This window comes from Cryptosporidium hominis (assembly GCF_000006425.1).
Source record: "Cryptosporidium hominis TU502 chromosome 8 CHRO018143, whole genome shotgun sequence".
Classification (NCBI taxonomy): Eukaryota; Apicomplexa; class Conoidasida; order Eucoccidiorida; family Cryptosporidiidae; genus Cryptosporidium; species Cryptosporidium hominis.
Window position 1 is genome coordinate 674 of NW_667381.1, and position 20,865 is coordinate 21,538.

At 29.5% G+C, this 20,865-nt stretch overlaps 10 protein-coding genes across 10 annotated transcripts in view; 5 read left to right on the forward strand and 5 right to left on the reverse strand.

Moving 5' to 3' along the window:
• The window catches only part of Chro.80482 (hypothetical protein), a 726-nt gene extending 660 nt beyond the window's left edge, over nt 1–66 (forward strand). The window contains one exon of the mRNA XM_662233.1: nt 1–66. This exon is cut by the window's left edge and continues 660 nt beyond it. Within this exon, the coding sequence (XP_667325.1) occupies nt 1–66 (66 nt within the window).
• A 1,503-nt stretch (nt 67–1,569) lies between these two features.
• Chro.80481 (hypothetical protein) lies at nt 1,570–3,768 on the forward strand. Its single annotated transcript, XM_662234.1, has 1 exon — nt 1,570–3,768. One exon carries the CDS (start codon nt 1,570–1,572, stop codon nt 3,766–3,768), a length of 2,199 nt encoding a protein of 732 aa, XP_667326.1.
• Nucleotides 3,769–3,885: 117 nt separating this feature from the next.
• On the reverse strand, nt 3,886–7,158 carry Chro.80478 (CCAAT-box-binding transcription factor). The annotated part of the gene is made up of 1 exon (XM_662235.1): nt 3,886–7,158. One exon carries the CDS (start codon nt 7,156–7,158, stop codon nt 3,886–3,888), a length of 3,273 nt encoding a protein of 1,090 aa, XP_667327.1.
• A 980-nt stretch (nt 7,159–8,138) lies between these two features.
• On the forward strand, nt 8,139–9,251 carry Chro.80477 (hypothetical protein). The annotated part of the gene is made up of 1 exon (XM_662236.1): nt 8,139–9,251. One exon carries the CDS (start codon nt 8,139–8,141, stop codon nt 9,249–9,251), a length of 1,113 nt encoding a protein of 370 aa, XP_667328.1.
• A 71-nt stretch (nt 9,252–9,322) lies between these two features.
• Nucleotides 9,323–10,813, reverse strand: Chro.80476 (hypothetical protein). The annotated part of the gene is made up of 1 exon (XM_662237.1): nt 9,323–10,813. One exon carries the CDS (start codon nt 10,811–10,813, stop codon nt 9,323–9,325), a length of 1,491 nt encoding a protein of 496 aa, XP_667329.1.
• Nucleotides 10,814–11,748: 935 nt separating this feature from the next.
• Chro.80475 (hypothetical protein) lies at nt 11,749–12,171 on the reverse strand. The annotated part of the gene is made up of 1 exon (XM_662238.1): nt 11,749–12,171. One exon carries the CDS (start codon nt 12,169–12,171, stop codon nt 11,749–11,751), a length of 423 nt encoding a protein of 140 aa, XP_667330.1.
• A 281-nt stretch (nt 12,172–12,452) lies between these two features.
• Nucleotides 12,453–13,826, forward strand: Chro.80474 (hypothetical protein). Its single annotated transcript, XM_662239.1, has 1 exon — nt 12,453–13,826. The coding sequence occupies one exon, from the start codon at nt 12,453–12,455 to the stop codon at nt 13,824–13,826; it is 1,374 nt and encodes a 457-aa protein (XP_667331.1).
• Nucleotides 13,827–14,009: 183 nt separating this feature from the next.
• Nucleotides 14,010–14,702, reverse strand: Chro.80473 (centrosomal protein centrin 3). The annotated part of the gene is made up of 1 exon (XM_662240.1): nt 14,010–14,702. The coding sequence occupies one exon, from the start codon at nt 14,700–14,702 to the stop codon at nt 14,010–14,012; it is 693 nt and encodes a 230-aa protein (XP_667332.1).
• A 651-nt stretch (nt 14,703–15,353) lies between these two features.
• Nucleotides 15,354–16,820, forward strand: Chro.80472 (hypothetical protein). The annotated part of the gene is made up of 1 exon (XM_662241.1): nt 15,354–16,820. The coding sequence occupies one exon, from the start codon at nt 15,354–15,356 to the stop codon at nt 16,818–16,820; it is 1,467 nt and encodes a 488-aa protein (XP_667333.1).
• A 1,409-nt stretch (nt 16,821–18,229) lies between these two features.
• On the reverse strand, nt 18,230–20,374 carry Chro.80471 (RNA helicase). The annotated part of the gene is made up of 1 exon (XM_662242.1): nt 18,230–20,374. The coding sequence occupies one exon, from the start codon at nt 20,372–20,374 to the stop codon at nt 18,230–18,232; it is 2,145 nt and encodes a 714-aa protein (XP_667334.1).
• Nucleotides 20,375–20,865: the final 491 nt, after the last annotated feature.

The following is a 20,865-nucleotide window of genomic DNA, read 5'->3' on the forward strand; positions in this document are numbered from 1 at the left end:
CNTNNGNCTNTNTNGGTTATTATGCAAATAAATTTGAAGAAGATTCAAATTGGGCTTTACAATTAACAGCAACACAATCTTATCCAGCTTTTATGGCTTATACATGTTTGGAAGAATTTCATAATACAAATATAGAGAATATTGTTGATACAAGTAATTCTCAACAAGAACAAGTATCAAATAGGCCTTTAGATACATTAAAAAAAGGGAATTCTAATGAAAAAGATACTAATGTATTAGAGTCACCAAACATGAATTCTCTATCTGGAACGACTTCAGATGGGATATTATTAGAAGAAGGACCAATTAAGACTAAAAGATTAAGAGAAGATACAAGTTGGATTCATCCAAGAGAATGAAGAAGAGAAAAAAGAAAATGTGTTTCAAGATAACAAGAAAGAGATTACTAGAAAGCAATTCTTTCTACTTCCTGATTAAAGGAAGAAGTATATAATCTTGAAGTATAATAATTAGTATAGCATTCTTGGGTATACGCCAATAAGTATTTGAAAGAATTAAATAATATTGAATAAGTAATAGCATAACTAAAACCTAAACAATATTTGAACAAAAGACGTGACAAATAGAATGCTGATTTTCTCTGGAATCATAAATTGAATGTAATAATAATAATAATAATAAATCATTTAATTGATTTTGTATAATGTAAGCGTGCAATAGAAGTAACTTTTTAGTCAATAAGGGAAATGAGAAATTCTCAATTAAATCAAAAGTTACCAACGACCACGTTCATTAATCATAGAATAACTGGTAAGACTACCTACAATATGTTGATAAAGTAGATAATCTTTTCCAATCAACTATTAATAATTTTTTATTGCAGTACTTAATACGAAATAACTTGTTATGAACATATAAATCATTAATACAATGATCTATTTGTCATTTTAAAGAAATCTCGACTCAAAGCATGCTTTCAATTGTTTGCTTATATATAGTGTATTTTAATTTATATAGATTTTTATTTTTTTCATTTTTTATAATTCTTGAAAATTTTTAAATCATTATAACGATATCATTATTTATATCATGATGTTATTATTAGTATTATTACTATTATTATTATTATTATTATTATTATTATTATTATTAGTAGTAGTAGTAGTAGTAGTATTACTATTGCTATTACTATTACTAATAGTATTATTTACGTGTATAAATTTATTATTAAATATATATTTATTATCTTGTCTAAATAAATTAATAGGTACCTGCGTTGGCGCGCGCGCCAAGATCACGCTTTATTAAGTAATTTTAGATTAATTAGAAAAAGAATAAAAGAAAAGAAAGAAAATTACGAATATTTATATAACAAGGAAAAAAAAGAAAGAAACAAGTGAAATAACATGAATAAATTGGTCTTTATTAGTATAAAGAAGATATAGATATAAATACTATATGCACACACACATTTAAGTTTTTAAAATTGTTGAGATTATTAATAATAAATGAGTTAATTTCGGATTGAATTAGATTGGATTGGATTAAATTAGATTTTGAATTAATAAATAAGTGATAGAGAGAACTAAGAGAAAAAAAAATAAAAAAATGATTAGAAAGGAAGAAAAGGTACGTGGAGATATTTTAAATAAGACGATTAATAAGAGTGATAATAATAATAATAATAATATTAACTATAATAAAAATGAGAATGAACTTTTATCTTCTTTAAATACAAATATTACACCATTAATGCAATTAAAAGAGAAATTGAAGGAATTAAAAAATAAGCCAAGAGACGAAATATTTACAAGTTTAAAATTGATAGAGAGAGATTTTAAACTAATACAAGAATTGTTCACAGAACATGTGAAGAGATTTTCAATTATTTATGATCAAGGAATTGGAATGAATGGAATACAAACAAATGAAGTAAAAGAAGTGGAACAAAAACAAGGAGAAATAGAATCAAAAAGACTTGAGAAACAACTTATCCAAGCTGATAATTCAAATATTTGTCATTCTAATTTGATGATGATGAATAATATGAATGAAGGAGTATCTTCTATAGTAATTAATTCACAAATTAATAAATCACAATTAGAACAATTACAACAAAACTATTTACAGAATTTGATTAGTAATCAAATACAAGTTAAAAATAACATGATTTCAAGTAATCTTAATGTTCCTACAGGTATAATAAATTCATCATTATCTTCTTCTTCTCAAATAAGTTCAAATACGAATTCAAATATTACAACAACTAGTAGAAATATTATTTCACATCCTTATTATATTCAGAAACAACCAAATACTAGTAAAAATAATCTATCTTCATCTTTAGTAGAAGCTACTATTAATAGGAACTCTGGTGTTAATAATCAATTCTTATTGAATCAAGCAATAGGATTAGGAGTAGGGGTTGGAATTGGAGTTGAAGGAGTTGGAATTAGTCCTCAAGTTGCTCCTGGAGTTGGAATTAGCCCTCAAGTTGCTCCTGGAGTTGGAATTAGCCCTCAAGTTGCTCCTGGTGTTGGAGTAAACCCTCAAATTGCTCCTGGAGTTGGAGTAAACTCTCAAATTACTCCTGGAGTTGGAGTGAACTCTCAAATTACTCCTGGAGTTGAAGTAAACTCCCAAGTTGTTTCTGGTGTTGAAGTGAACCCTCGAATTGCTCCTGGTGTTGGAGTGAATCCTCCTACAGTCGCTTCTGGAGTTGGAATTAGCCCTCAAATTACTACTGGTGTTGGAGTGAACCCTCAAATTGCTCCTGGTGTTGGAGTGAATCCTCCTACAGTTGCTCCTAGAATTGGGGTGAACTCTCAAATTGCTCCTGGTGTTGGAGCGAATCCTCCTACAGTCGCTTCTGGAGTTGGAATTAACTCTCAAATTACTCCCGGAGTTGGAGTGAACTCTCAAGCTGTTTCTGGTGTTGGAGTGAATTCTCAAATTGTACCTGGAATTGGAGTGAACTCTCAAATTGTACCTGGAATTGGAGTGAACTCTCAAATTGTACCTGGAATTGGAGTGAGTCCTCCCACAGTTGCTTCTGGAGTTGGAATTAGCCCTCAAGTTGTTTCTGGTGTTGGAGTGAACTCTCAAATTATACCTGGAATTGGAGTGAATTCTCCTACAGTCGCTTATGGAACTGGATTCAATCTTCTTCCCAAACCCACTCCTGGAGTCAAAGCGAGCCCCCACACTACAGTCATTCCCAGAACTGGAGTGAATCCTCCCATTGTCACTTCAAGCGTTGGAATGAACCCTCCCACATCTATTCCTGGAGTCAGAACGAGTCACCACCCTACAGTCACTCCCGGCACTGGAATCAATCCCCAGTCCTTTCCCTCAGGTGTCAGAGTCACTCCGCCCACAGCCCCTGGAATTGGAGTTCATCCTCCTCCTACTATAGCCACTTCTGAACTCAGAACAAACCCTCCTAACTATACATCAGGTGTCAGAGTTAGTCCTTCCACAATCCCCAAAATTGAAATCAATCCTCATCCTACAACCACTTTCGGTACTGGAACCAATCCCCAGTCCTTTGCTTCTGGTATCAGAGTTAGTCCTTCCAAAACTCCCGGAACTGGAGTTAATCCTCCTCCAATTGTTTCAGGGATCAGAATCAATCCTCATCCTACTACACCCACTCCTGATATGATAAGTATGAACCCTACACCCATTATTTCAGGAGTTAGACTTAATCCTCATCATACAACTTCTGGAGCCGGAATCAATCCTACTACTACTGATCCTAATACTGGAATTAGAGATCCCTTTCTACCACAAACATTTAAAAAATAAATCAGACTTTACATTAACATTTTTTTCTTTCTTTAAGAGAAGAAAAGTCACAAGATCAAATCTAATTAAAATATATAATTAGAAAACTAATAGTAAGTAAAACTTAACTTTAATATATTACTTTAAATATTCCTCCATTTCATCAGCATCTACATATGTTACTGTATTTAGTAATTCTTTCTTACCATTTGATTTCAACTTTTTCATGTTAAACCCTTTTTTTCCTTCAAATTTACTCAACTTTCTTTTTCCTCTAGATTTACTATCATTCATTATAAGATCCAAATCATCCTCATCATCCTCCTCATCCTCCTCATCCTCCTCATCCTCACTATCATCCTCTTCACCCTCCTCTCCAGCAAAATCACTTTCTCCATCCAAATCATCAAAGTCTTCAAAATCATCAAAATCATCCATATCATCCATATTTACACCATCAAGTAAATCAATGTCATCATCATTATTATCCAAATCTTCTCCAAAATTATCCACATTATCCACCTCTTCATCTTCTTCACCTATTAAACCTTCTCTATCTTTCAAACCAGAAAATTCATCAACTAAAGAATCAACTAATAAATCTTCTTGACGATATTTACTATTAGATTTAATCATTTTACCAGAAGTTTCATCATAATCTATTTCAAAATTATCAAATTCATCCTCTTCATCACCAACAAAATTATCCCCACCTTTATTTTCTATTGAATCTGAATTATTTAAATTATAAGATTCTATAGCTTTAACCATAGAATCTTGGAAATAAATCTTGTAAAAGTCTAAATAACTTGGAATATGTTTATTATCCCATTTTTTAAAATTACTTATACGTTTAAATTCACTCGTGTTACTATTATTATTATTATTATTATTATTATTAATATTATTATTATTACCACTATCACCTTTCCTTGTAATACTCTTTAATAATATTAAATTCAAATCTATTGGATTATAACTTAAAATCTGCATAAATAATGATAATGAACATAACTCAAAAATCCTTACTATTGGATTATTTTCTTTATCTCCATCTATATTCATATTATTATTTCTTGTTTGTATCTGATTACTTAATTTAAAATTCTCCAAAAATCTTAATATACTCTGAAAATATTCTCTCTTATTATTATTATTATTATTATCCTCACATATTAATATACTCTTATAAACCAATTCAACAATTAATGGATGATAATATGTCTTTAGTAATTCAAACTCCCAAAAATGAATATTCTCACTGTTTGCATATTTTGGATCTCTTTTTGTAAAATCATATAAAACTTTTTTTGACACGTCATCTTTTTGCATGTAATTTACTATTTGATTATTGTTTTTGTTATTATTTATATTATTATAATTAAATTTTTCTTTTTTGTCTCCTTTATCATCATCATCATCTAATTGAATATCAATAAAATTCTCATCTTCATCCTCATTGATAATTATATCATCACTTTTTAATATAATTTCTTTAAAGGTACCGGATAATGATTTTATATTACTTGTCTCAAGATCATCATTTTTAAAAATTTCTTGAGAATGTTTTTTTTTATCTTTTTTATTTTTACCTTGAATCAAATTTGTATGAAATTGATTATAATTAATAACATTAACTAAAATAATCAAAAAACATGTCAACATTGATATATCATTATTATGTATAGAAATTTGTATTGATCTTTTTAATAACGATAAAGATACCTTATAATTAATTTCTGGATTATTCACTATTTTCCATATTAAAAATACAAGTAATTTCTTATTTTTCGATATATATATTGGTCTATATAATAATTGTGAATATAATAATCTATAATAACGATCTGATAATATATTTAATATATTTGAAATACGATATAATACACCAAGTATTACAATACGTATTGATCCACATTGTATATTATGACATAAATAATATAATTTTGGAATGTAATTAGTTTCAAATTCTTGTAATAATTGTTTTGATGATTCATCATTAATAATCTTGATTTGAACTTCTGCATATGGTAATGATCTATTAATACAATTTAATGTAACTCTTAATAATCTATACAATGGTTGTTTTACTATAGATACCTGATTTTTATTTTTAGTATGATAATCCCATGTTTTTGATTCTACAATAACTTTAAGTGATGAAAGACATAATTTAAGAATTTTAATTGGTGGTGGATAATTTGTAATATTATTATTTTGTTGATTAATATCCAATGAAAAATAATTATAATTTTTACTCAACTTAATTTCAGAAATGAATAATATTAGACGATATATATTACGAAAAGTGACTTGATTGATTGTATGAATTTTTGGATTCGAATTTAATGATTTATGAAAAATATCCAAATTCTTTGAAATATGATCAGATAATATATTTAAAACTAATGTTAAAGTTTCAGAATCTCTATGATTTTTTATTAACTCTCCAAGTAAAAATGTTGAATGAGAAGCTACTTTATCTTCCTTATCTCCAAATTTATGAACTAAAGAATTAACTAAAAAATATCTTTGCTCCATAATTGAAGATGATAAATGATATATTACTGTAATAATCTTCTTTCTTATTGTCCATAAAGTATCATCTAACATTCTTAATAATACATTAGTAAATGATAAATACCATTGTTTAAGAAAATTCTCAAAATATATTTGAACAAATTCAAAAATAGTAATAGTAATTTCATGATGATCTTTTAATAATGGTTGTAATTTTTCATGATTTTGAAGAAAATTGAGTTGTCTAGATTTTGGAAATAATGAATTAGAATCTTGAACCAAAAGATTTAAAATTGTATCAATCATTTTCAAAAAACCAGTTTTATTAGTAGAATTCCCTAATATTCCTTGTAATACCTTCATTTCATTTATATAAAGTATTGGGCTTTGTTGTATTAATATTGAACATGATTCAGTTCTATCTTTTAATGTAGCTTTTATATCTTGTGCCATATTTCTTAACCAAACTGTATCTTTATCAGGAGTTATTTTCTTAAATGTTTCTTCTCTTATTCTATTCAACATTTCATCCCCTAATATCATTAAATCATTAATAATTTGTTCTCTCAATTCTAATTTTGATGATATTGTTGATGATGATATTAATAATTCCGATTTTAAAGATATTTTTAATTTATTGAATTTATTTAATTTTATCCCACCTTCCTGCCAATTATCACACTCTGAAAATTCACGAATCCATGGATTTCTAATCAACTTACTCACTTCTTTCGGATCATTTATTTCTGAATTTATTTGTATTACTTGAAATTTTTCAAATATATTTTCATTAAAACGACCTTGACGAAATGAAACTCTTCCTGAAGTTCCATATTTCAAATTTTCTCTAAAATTTACCCCACCTTTCATGTTTTTATTTCTATTATTCATTTTTTTTTGACACTAATACTTTCCTTTTTTCTTTTTTTCTTATTCTTTTCCCAAATTCTCTATTTTCTATCTTGTTCTAATCTTAATTTAAAAAATAATTAAAGAATTCCAACCTATATACATATGTATATATATCTATATATGTTATAAGTTTACATTCAAATATTTTCTTATTTTTTAACTTTTTATACTTTTTTTTCTTCCCTTACAAATTGCAGTGTTTTTTTTTGACATTTTTACATCTTTTTATATTATCCGGTACCGCCAGTGGCGCCAAACTTTTGGCGCCATGGCCTTTATTGAATTGTAAAATGATCATGTAATAAATATGTTGAAAAGAAAATTGATTGAAAATTATTAAAAAAAAAACTAAATAACAGGTAATATTTATATATAAAGATATATATTTATATTTCTGTGAATGAATATAAAATGACACTAATTTAAGTAATGGATTAAATTTCAAGCATTACTTTGGAATAAATATATTAACTTGTTTGCATTCTAATAAATAAATTTCTTTTTTCTTCAAGCTTTGTATATATAAGAAAAAAGGAAATAAAAATAAAAAAAGTATTCCATAAAAAAGAATTATAAAATGATTAATCTGGTTATTTCATTAACAAAAAAAAGCAATCAATCTTAAAAATTATTTAATATGATCAGCAAGATTATACATACAGTCAAAGAAGTAATTATCAGTATTTATTCATCATTTCGAAATTTTGTAGTACCATGTAAGTTTTTAGAAATAGAGATTTTATCATTAAATTATAATGATAAAGTTATTCTTTAATATTGTTATTAATTTTTATTGACTTGTGTATATATATATTTTAGATGGATCATTTGGTAAATCTATTGAAGCAAGAAAAGCTGAGAATTTTGCATTCTTTATTAAGCTTATTGTATGGTTTCCATTATATTTCATATGCGGCTTATTATTCATTATTTTTGCTCAAACTGGATGGTTTGTATCAATGTTAGCTTCAACTGGTATACAACCTTATTTTGAAGCACCATCCATACTAATTTGTCCAATTACTGTACCTGATGTTACCGAAAATCATATATTTAATAAAAGAGGAGAAAATGGTGAAATTGAATTCCTAGATGACAATCAATTCTTTCTAGTATTAAGAAGTCAAGGTATATTAGGATATAAAAAAGCACCAGTAAGAAGATGTGGAAGAAATTGTCTTTGTTTTGAAACTAGTCAAGGAGATTTTACAAGTTTAGATAATCAAACTCTTGATAAACATCCTATTGAAGATACATTTATTATGAAAACTAGTAAAACTAGAGGAAAATCTTCATCAGATATAACAGAACTGAATTTATCAGGAAGATTAGATGTTGATTATTTAGAACTTTGGATGTTTCATAAACATTTAGATCCTAATAAAAGAATTGTTAAGGTTGGACTTTATGGAAATAATACTCCTTTAGTACATGGTGACTTTCCAAAAACTGCAACTTGGCATATAATGAAACTTGGAGATGTTACTCTATTTCTTTTACGTTTAATTAGATTCAGATCAGAAGAATTTAGTTTATATCATATTATGGATTTAATTTTATTCTTCTTACCAAATAAAGTTAATAAACATAATTCAAGTTTTTATATGTACAATATACATTCTGGTCACTTTATTAATCCATCTTTAAATAATGAAAACTTTGTTAATGCTATTAATAGAATTAAATTAGCTACTAGAGAAGATATTAATATTGAACAAGATTCAAGCAGCTTAACAGTATTGCATCTTGAAGCTTCTAGTAAATTTATTAAAGAAGTATATAAGATTGGTCAATCTATGTCTATTGCTGCATTTTTTGGCTGTTTGGTTATACTTATTGTTTTAGTTAATAATGTTGGAGTTTTTAAACTTTGTTTTAAAAGAAGAATAATCAATGAAGAAGATTCAAATGATGAAATTAAGCCTAAATTATGTGTATCTGCTCCTGTTAAGGCTATTTCCTGTTATCTTTTATCTGAAAATCATCAAGATGATCACAAATACAAAGTACATAATAATCAAGATGAATGTAAAATGCCAATAAACCTTGAAAACATCAACACATTAGATTAATACAAGTTCCTAAATCGTTACTAATTACTTAAAGTTTACTACTAAATAATTCAAAAAAAAAAAGAATATATTCAACTTTCATCTAGTGCAGCAAATCTATTTCTTGTTTCTATACTCGTATTATTACTTCCTCCTTTATGTGAAAATACCTTCCCTTTCGAACCTGATGACACTCTACTCTCTGATACACCACCACTATTGCTACCGCTTCCTGCTCCTCTACTAGCATTAGAGTGGTTATTACCAACACTCTCACCCCCACTTCCTTGATATCCTCTTCCACCTCTTTTAGAATCTGATCCATCTCTATTCCCTCCTCCACGTGAAATACCTCCTCCACCAACAAAATCTCTACCCATACTTTCGTTTCCCCTTCCTCCTCCAGAACTACCCTTCACTGTCCTGAACTGACTACTTTCATTCCCTGATTGTTTATACCTTCCTTTTTCCTTGGAGGCGCCAAAGTTCCAGCGCCTGTTGCCGCCGGCGCCACCACCTCTTTCGGATTCATATGATGTTACGGTGTTTTTATTAGTTGAATTATTAGAGGTTTCACTATGTGTGTTGGATGACGAGTGGGGTTGATCAGAGGAGTTGTTGGATCTTGATTTGGAGACAGATTTTGATTTATCAGAGAAGTAGTCTTTCTGAGCAGAGCTGGTTGGCTTAGATCCAGAAGACGAAGTATTATTTGAAGAGCTAGAGTTAGCTGAGGATTGATTCTTCGGGTTAGATTCGTCGGATTTAGTTGGATTCATTCTTCTAACTATGGTAAAATCTGGTGATGAGTCTCTGTTTGACATGTTTTGAGATTTATTTCCTCTATTATTGTTTGAGATAAAGTTACTCTGGCCACTATTACTTTGAGAATTTCCGCTTGAATAGCTACTGTTATTATTGCTATGATTGCCTCCATTTCTAGAAATATTATTATTTCCACGATGTATTGTTTTATTGTCATCCATTTTGTTTTTTTGGATTACTGCATTTACACGGATATTTCTTGATCCAATGCAAAGCCCATCCAAATTATTAACAGAATTGGATAAGTCATCAAAGTTTTCAAACTCAACAATTGCAACGCCTTCATTATTACCATTCCTCATTGGGAGTTTAATTTTGACATCCTCGATTCTGTTATTTTTGAAGAAATCTTGAATGTCTTTCAGTTGTAATGAGTAGTCTAAATTTGTAACCTTGGCTATAAAAGGTGCCTCTCTAGGTAAATTGACTACTTTTTTATTTTGCCTTGCTGTTCCACTGTTATTGTTATTGCTACCATTATTATTACTATTATTATTATTATTATTATTATTATTATTATTATTATTATTGTTATACGAACTACTTTGGTTATTACTAATATTAAATTTCTTCTTTGAATCCGCTTTATCATTTGAATTGTTCATATTTGATGATGACAAGGTCGTGTTAACATCAGAAACAGATGTAGTAGATGTTTGGTTTGTTCGTTCTATAGGTAAGGACATATCTAAATCATCCTCCTCCGCCTCCACATCTGCCCAACGTGTTGTTCGTGATCTACACAGTTCATTCTCCATATGATTAGTTTTATTAATATAAAAGCAATGCAAACTCAAATGAAATTAGTTTGAATTCTCTGTAATTTATGGAAATTAATGTTTAATTTCTAATTAAATTCTCAAATATAAAGGAAAACTAAATTCAGATAACTCTCTTTACTTTTCCAAAAGATTTTCTCTTGTCTTTAATACTCTCTTAAAGTGATTTTCGTATATCCAAGTATTTTATTATGATGCTATAAATTATTCTTATATACTTTAACCAAAATGAATTAATTTTTGTTTTAACATAAAGCTTGGGCTTCAAACACTATAGTTGGTTAAAAACTTTGTATGTAGTAATATTTCCTATTCTATTAATTAGAACCTAAGTATGTTAATTATTTAATCAATGTAAAAAAATTCTCTATTTTTTTCCTTAACAATTCTATATTATTTTTAATTATTTTTGTTAACTTATTTTTCCCTTTTTTTTTCATTATTTAATTATATTAATTTAGGCGCGTCTCAAACGATACCCGTTTTGGCGCCAAATTCACATTTTTGTTTATATAATATAGTTTGAAATATTTTTCTTTTTCCACATTTAGAATATAAAGATAAATATTGATGTATAAGCTTATTTAGGTAAAAATGGTCGATTATTTAGAAAAATTACAAGCCGAGGTATGCATAATATCTACCTTCTGGATTGTAGTTGAAGTTAATTTAACAATTAAATTTAGAATAATCAAATGTGTCAAATTACATGTGAAAATTAATTTATAAGCAAATGTGTGTGTGCGACTAATAGAAAGTTGTATGAATTACTTTTTAAATGATAAATATTATATAAAGTGAATATTTTGATAGTAAAAGAAAAGTATAGTTGATATATATAAATAATATATGTATTATTGACTACAGTTGTAGTATAAATTTACAAGGCGAATCAAAATTGAGGAAAAAAAGGATCATTTTGAAGATTTTGAGCTAGTTTTATTATTGATTTTAGTTTTTGATATTGTTTTCTGAGTCTTTATAGAGCTCTTTGGCTTATTGCTAGATTCAAAAGTTGAGATTTTACTGTCTTGTGACAAATCTTTTTCAGATCTTGAAGATTTATTACTAGTAGCCGAGCTTTGCGTAGTAATTTTTAATTTATGATTCTGATGGGTACCGATTGAAGATCTAGCAGTATTGCTGGAAGAGGAAGATGATGAGGATGAGGGAGAAGAAAAAGAAGAAGATTTAGTTCCATTAGGCACGCCTAACTCAGTATCTTTTTTATCTTGAGTTTTCTTTTCAGGAACTATTAGATCTGGTAATACTGCTTGGTACTCAGGACCAACTCTAATTTTGGAATGTGTTTGTTTCATCCATCTTGATTCACCCATTCTTAGCTTGTTCTGAGAAATTAATTCTCTGGATCTCTAAAATTAGCAAAAGAAAAAAGGTTCTAGATGAAAAAATAACATATACTAGTATTGTATTAATACTATTATTTGCATTAATTAAGGCATTAAGCCTTTCATATATTTATTTATTAATATATAAATATACAAATATAATTAATAGTAATACATATTTCTTATATAATAAATATTTTCAGTTTTGGCGCCAAATTTGCTTTTATTAAAAAAAAGTCAAGATCAAAATAATTAGAAAAACTTTGAAAATGTTTTCAAAGTCTTCACTTTGGGCTTTATTTGTATTATTATTTGGGTATATTTCTTTTATAGGCGGATTTGAGCCATGGGGAGCTCAGGCTCCATATCCATCTGAGCTGTTTGAACCAGATTTCATTAGACAAGTTCTTAAAGAGGAGTTACCACAGGATATTAATGAAACTTTGTTAGAAAAATATGTGGAACTTTGGACAGTATATCCACATAATTTGATGACAACTGAATTCCCTGACGTCTTTCCTGAAGATTTATCATTGAAAATTCATAATAAGTTGGTAGGGAGGTTATTTCTTAATGAAACAAAGTTTGAAGACTATGATAAAGATAAATGTTATGTATTGGTTTTAAGTGGAGGTTCAAACAGAGGAGCATGGGAAGTTGCTGCTTTAAGAGGATTAGTTACAAGATATAGAGATGAAGGGAAGATCATTAATTGGGATGTTATTTCTGGTGTAAGTGTGGGAGCAATTGGAGCCTATAGTGTATTATTTCAGAAATCAATATATGAATGGGTTAATGAGCTTTGGAATTATTGGTGGACAGCACAACAAGGAATACTTTCTGATTGTCAGGTACCTCTTGAAAAAAATATTGGTAACTGGATACAAATGTTATTAAAAAAAATGATTGATCCAGATGCAGTTTTTCAACATTTATGTGGAATTGCAGCACCAAGAAAGATTCTTAAGAATAAATTTGGTTCCAATAAGAGAAACTCCTCTAGATCAGTTACAATTACAGCTACTAGAATAGAGGATGGATTATCAAAAACATGGTATGGCTGGAATAGTACTGATGATGAACTTTTGGATGCAGTTTTTGCCAGTTTAGCTTATCCATTAGTATATAGACCAATATATGTGGGAGGGAGTTATTATATGGATGGTGGAATTAGAGGAAATGCTAATTTGATTGATCCTATTAGACATTGCATGGAATTCAAAAATGTTACAATAGATAAAGTTGTTGTTGATTTTATAGAAACACAACCAATAAAACCAAATTGGTTATGGTTTTCACCAGATATCAATATTCGTTATCATATTAATAGAGCTTTTGATATTTTACATTTTAATATTAGAGGGCTTTCAAAACTTAAAGAAGCTGTTGAGACATTTCCACAAGCAACTTTCAGACATTACTTGACTCCAAGTAGTTGGAATGATTTTCAATTCTGGCCTTCTCTAGCACTAGACGTTACCGATAGACCAAAAATGATACAAATGATGAAAATGGGACTTTCTGTTGGGATGAGATCTGGAACTATTAATCAAACACAGTTGTTAATGTATAATAGAACAACAATTCGAACAAAATCAATAGTTTCACTACCTTCACTTAATATTACTTCGAGTACTTTCTAATAATATTAATATAGAAATTCAATTTATTACCTTTCTACAGGAATAACAAGATTTCAAGCCTTTATAAGGTATTTTAATTATATAATTTTACTAACATATATATACTTAGTTTCAAATAGTGGATAAATGAGTCTAGAAATGATTAAGGTATTATAATATTATTTTTGTTTTGTCTTTATTAAATTAGAAATTTATGTCATTTTGTGTACTTGAATGACAATATTGGAAAACTCTATAAAAATCTTCAAAATCAAGAAATCCATCACCATCTCTATCAATATGTTTGATCATTTGTGTAAGATCATCATCTGAAAATATGGTGGTATCCGTAGCTTCAATAGAATTTCTCATACTTAAAGAAAGGGGTTCTCTAGAAATTTGTGAAACAAGAGTTCTTAGACTTCTAATTCCAACCTTTCCGGTGTTATTAATATCAAATAAAGAAAAGACTCTTTTAACATATTCTGGAGAGACTTCTTGAGAAGGATCAGAGGTTCCGTAGAATGCTCCAACACCAAATAGATTTTGACTTGTCATTAAATAAACTAGAATTTGGCAAAACTCTTCAAAGTTGACTCCTCTATCAAATTCAAAGTCTTTCCCACCAATGTTTGGCAAGTATTCATTCATATGAGAGGGTCCAATAGAATTTCCTAATGCTTTATTATTAGAACCAGAACTCATACTTAAATAACTATTTCCAAAACATCCAGTAAAGACTAATTCAATATCTTTCTTTTTAACATCAAAGCCTAAAGCTCTTAATGCAGCTTTAAGTTCTCTCTTATCAACAAGGCCATTTCTATCAGTATCAAACGCTTGAAAAACAGAACGAGCATCCTCAATTTGTTCCTTATTCAGTTCACCCAAATCCATAACTTTTATTAAGAGAAGAATTTGATGTTAAATTAAAAAAATTAATTCAATTCAAAGTTTGATGAAAGCCTTGAAGTTCTGGAATTGGAATTTATTAACTAATATTTTATTTATAGATCCAGCTCTTGGTAATAATAAGATTCAAATAGAATCCCTGGTTAATGTATTTCAAATAAAGTTGAAATTTCGAAGAAAATAAAGTATTACTCAATAATATTGGTATATATATGCACACATATATTCATAAATTAATATTAATTTTGATATCTATCTTAATAGTTCATAGTTTAATTAAGAATTAAAGTATGTTGAAAGATACAGACGTATCACCAAGATTTTAAATTCAATAGTATACCTTGTAACAATTAAAATTCTGGAACAATATTCAATGCTACAATGATTATTTTTTTCTATTTCATTAATATAAAAATGAGTATATAAATTTATTAATATATTACGTGGAAAGGTACCGTATTAATCTTTTGGCGCGCTCTTGTGAATACGCGTTCCCCACTTTCCCGGAGAAAAAAGAAAGAGGAAGAAAATGGGGGAGCGAAAAGAGAATAAATAAAAAGTAGAAAAAAAAATCCGGATATATATATTTATTATATATATTGGAATACAAGCTCCAAAAAGAAGCAATCACCAATAATGGCGGAAGTTATTGGAACTTTTGATACTGGCCATACTGGTCCAGTGCATGACACACAATTAGATTATTATGGCCGTAGACTGGCAACAGCATCATCAGATCACACAATAAGAATATTTGATGTCTCTACGGATCAGCCAACTTTCTTGGCAGAATTAAGAGGTCACGAAGGGCCGGTTTGGCAGGTTTGTTGGGCTCACCCCACATTTGGGAGTGTATTAGCTTCTTGTTCATATGATAAGAAGGTTCTAGTTTGGAAAGAAACTCAAAGATCAAGATGGGAAATTGTTTACTCTTGCGATGATTTTTTATCTTCAATTAATGGTGTTTGTTGGTGTCCATGGGATTTTGGGCTTCAATTTGCCTGTGCTATTTCGGACGGTTCGGTAGCTGTTTGTTCATATAGTCCAGAAACTAGGAGCTGGACAAAGAAGCAGGTATTTGGACACCCAAATGGAGCAAATTCGGTATCTTGGGCTCCAGCAACTAACTCTGTAGGTAATTCACCGTCAAATCCATCTTCTCAAACTATAAGACTTGTTTCTGGGGGGTGTGATAACCAGATACGTATCTGGAAGCAGGATCCACAAACAAAGGAACTTTCTGAGATGAACCAAACTTTAGATGTTGCTCACTCTGAGTGGGTAAGAGATGTTGCTTGGAGACCATCTGTAGATCTTCTTGCTGAGACTATTGCTTCTTGTGGTGATGATAAAATTGTAGTCATTTGGACTCAAGATGCTGATGGACAAGGTTGGCATAGTAGCCAAGTACTTAACTTTAATGAGCCAGTCTGGAGGGTATCTTGGAGTGTAACAGGAACAGTTTTAGCTGCTTCTAGTGGAGAGGATGTTGTTACTCTCTTTAGAGAAAACTCAGAAGGTAAATGGGAAGTTCTTACCAATATATCAGGAAACGAACAACATCAGCAGCAACAACAACAGCATATTGGCTCTGAGCCCAGTAATGACTTCCAATCTGGAATGAATACTCAACATCAAACTCAGGAGCCCTCTCTCCAAGAACAGGGAGGACAAAATTCTGGAACTATTGGAGCCCAGACTCCAAGTCAATTTCAATTTAAGGGCGAAGGCTCCTCTTCTTCTCCTCCGCTATTGTCTGCCAATGGCCAGCACCACTTTGGTCAGGCCTTTTCTCCATCAGAACAAGGTCTTCATTTTCAAAAGTCCCCTCTCCATCCAGTGCCAGCAGCTCCTCAGCTCCTCCAATGCCAGCAGCTCCTCCAATGCCAGCAGCTCCTCCAATGCCAGCAGCTCCTCCAATGTCAGCAGCTCCTCCAATGTCAGCAGCTCCTCCAATGTCAGCAGCTCCTCCAATGTCAGCAGCTCCTCCAATGTCAGCAGCTCCTCCAATGTCAGCAACTCCTCCAATGTCAGCAGCTCCTCCAATGTCAGCAGCTCCTCCAATGCCAGCAGCTCCTCAAATACCAGCGGCTCCTCTGGTAACTGCCTCTTCTCCAGCAATATCTCCTCCCTCACAGGTTTTGAATTCACAGTTTGTATCAAGTCCACCTCCTCCGAAACCCCAACAAGGATTATTCCCACAGGCTCCCAGACCAAGCTCATCATATATGTCAGGAGGAGATGCCATTTCTGGTTCAGGGTTGCCAAAAACAGTTTCCTCCACATTACCACCACCACCACTACCTCCATCATCATCTTATTCTGCCCCAACTTCTATTCCACCAATTATAGGAGGAAATAATCCAGTGCAATCTCCACCCATGAATACTGGTTCACCTTTCGGTGCATCTTTGGGAGGAGCTGCGCCTCCACCTCCTCCTCCTCCGCCTCCTCCTCCTGGTATAAGAAGGTATCCTGGAGTACAATAGTAATTGAAATGAGTGAATAAGAAAACGTTGATTATGCTTTATTTAAAAATTGTTTACGGCAGGATATACTATTATTTTAATACTGCTAAAGTAATGGTCATTTTAGAAACGCTAAAAAACAAAACAAAAAAAGCAAAAAGATGATCTCTCTTCACTATTCAGACTATAACTTATAATAATTTTAATCCAACACAAGAAAAGTTAATATCCACAGTATCAAATTAAAAAAAATAATTTTTCACAAACTCATTGATTTGTGTTTTATACAAGATTATATACTCGCATATTTACAATTTGTATATATTCTTGTATAATTCAAGTAACTAAAATATTTATCTTGTTTACGTTTTTAAATTAATATATTTTTATTTGTGTTAAATGAAAATGATTTAAAAAAAAGAAAAAAATCCTAAAATCTGACTTTCATTAATTATATATTTAATTTACCTTCTCTGCCTTCAAACTTTTCCCTGCCCCCTCCCACGTGTATTTTTTTAGTCCACATAAATGCATGCGAGTATATGCATGCATGTAAGGAAATATTCTAATTGAATTGTTACAGGTATAAAATAGACCAGAAGAGGAGAAATACAAATAGCCTTTAGCGCCAAACTAGATGTATTCTATATTTGTATATTTTTTAATTGCAATAGTGTGTTGTATTAATAAATAAAAATTTTGAATGGATTGAAAAATAAAAAATACTTATTATAGTAGAAGGAAAATTTAATCTTTCTTTAATATATATTAAGGAGAGAAAGAAAGAATTAATGAAATAATGAAAGAAAGATGAAACAATAAAATGAAGTAAGTTTTAATGAAAAAAATAAAACTATTAAAAAGTATGATATATTATGTTTATAGAGCGCCAAACCCATTTATGCATAATTATATTAATGAATGTGTGATAAATAAATTATTGACACGTAATATATTAAACAATATATTTAAAATAAAGAGAAAAAAGCCAATTCTTTTTAATTTTAGTGATATTTTATAACAAAAATAACTTATTCATGTTCATTAGAATTTTTTATTAGAAAAATAATTAAGATGAGCAAGCTTCTTCTTAGAATCACATTCCGGGAAATCTTCAAGATTATAGTATTTTGGAGAAATCTCAAGTAACCATTCACCTCTAATCTTAGTTACTGTTCTGATAAAATTTCTAGAAGTCAGAACAAACTCATTATATAACACCCATTCTGGTTTTGAACTTAAAACACAACTTGGATGAAGATGTACTACTTGATTATCTCTAACTGTAGTATAATGTCCAGACCTATGTAAACAAGCTGCTTGCATGAAGAATCCCTGGGTAATTGCTTTTCTAATAGAAATATTAAGTTTTGATTTTGAAATTTGATCATTATCAGAACTAATATGATTACTTGTATTAAGTATATGTTTTTGATAAGTTCTTTCAAGCTGTTTTCTTACATTTTCTGCTGAAATTAGTGCTCTATAATTCAAGAAATTCTCTTTTGCAAATTTTTTTGCTTTATTCTCATCCTTATATAATACTTCTCTAAAGGACTCAAATGCATATAACAAAGTTAAATGATCCCCATCTGGATCAACAAAACTAGATTTTGCATAATCAGCTTCTTTTGATTTATCTCTTGGTCTTAAGAATATATTTGGTACATTTAATAAACTTGCTAAAGATAATATCTGAGAAGCACATCCTAATTCTGATGACTTTATTAACATTCTAGCCAATTGAGGATCAATTGGAAATTCTGTCATAAGTTTTCCCAATTTAGTTAGCTCTCCTTCATCATCCATTGCCTCTAAAAAATAAAGCTGTTCAAGAGCTCTCATTAAAGTTTCAGGTGCTGGAGGATCCATAAAGTCAAAATGAACTAAATCATTAATACCTAAACTTTTTAAAATTAAAACAACATTACTTAAATTACTTCTTAATATTTCAGGATGTGTTTGATCTGCCAATTCTGATTCGAAAGCTTCTTTAGTATATAACCTAAAACATTTACCTTCTTTTGTACGACCAGCTCTTCCCATTCTTTGTTTTGCTGAAGCTTTTGATATTGGTGAAACGAGTAATGATTCTACTCTTGTACGAGGATTATATACTTTTTGTTTTGAAAATCCTGGATCTATTACATAAACTATTCCATCAATTGTAACACTAGTTTCTGCAATATTTGTACTTATTACAACTTTACGTCCTGTAGGACCACCTGGATATTTTGGTCCTGGAGTTTTATCAAATATTTTCTGTTGTTTATATGGAGGTAATGATGAATATAATGGTATTATTACTAATTCACCAAATTGTTCTTCTAAAGGTGAACTTAAAAATTCTAGACGTTGTTTTGCCTGCTCTATTTCCTCTTCTCCTGTTAAAAATAATAATATATCACCTGGTACTTCATTCTCATGTATATCAAGTACTTTTTGTATTGATGCTTCTAAATAGTCTTTTTCTGGTTTTATATTATATATTAATTCAACAGGAAACATTCTTCCTGGAATTGAAAAAACTGGTGAATCATTACCAAAATAACTTTGAAATTTTGTTGATTCTAATGTTGCACTCATTACTACCAATCTTAAAGGATTTTTTGATTCAAAACTTCTTCTTAGTAATATTTCTTTAAGCGATCCCATTAAAATATCTGTTGAAATTGTTCTCTCATGTGCTTCATCAATAATAATTACTCCATATTGAGATAAATCGTTATCATACATTGCTTCTCTAAGTAACATTCCATCTGTTACATACTTAAGTCTCGTATTTTCATTTGTCTTATCTTCAAATCTAATTGTATATCCAACAACATCACCTAAACAAACATCCATTTCTTCTGAAACTCTCTGAGCTACACTCATTGCCGCCACTCTACGTGGTTGAGTACATGCAATCTTTAAATTTCCTCCTAATCCAGATTCTAATATAAATTGTGGGCATTGGGTTGTTTTTCCACTACCAGTATCTCCAACTAAAATGACAACTTGGTTCTTTTTTACTAATTTACAGAAAGTTTTTCTTTCTGACCAAGCTGGAAGAGATTTTCTGAATTTTCTTAATTCATAATATTTATTTGAATATGGTTTATCATTGTTCCATGGATTTAGTTCTTTATCAACTTCAATTGATTTCCCATTTTCTTCTACTTTTATTCTTTTTCTTCCACTCCCCATTTCTATCTAAAATCTTTATCTATCTTTATATTTATTATCTCTTTCTCTATTTTTTTTTCCTTAATTGATATCAATTAATACTATTAGTCTTAAATATATACAGAGTTCAAATTTTAACAAGTCTAATTGATTTTATTGAAAAAAAGGGAGACCTTTAGAGTTGTTCAAAAGACTCTAAGAATAGATTGTAGGACTTCTTCTCTATTCAATTCTTCTTTTCTACTTGTATTTAATTCTCATATATTTTTTCAACTAATTATAGTTTATTATTATCATTAAATATAAATGTCAAAAGCCCGCCAAAACATTCAAACGGTCAAAAAAAGATTAAATATCAAATTTGAAAAGAAAAACAGAGGGATTGAAAAAAAGGAACTTTTTCTTTGAAAAAAACAAATAGAAAGAAAGATATCTTATTAGTATTGGAACTAAAGCAATATACCTAATGGTATTAATAAATAAATATAGGTGATTTTTTGATTAGAATTAAA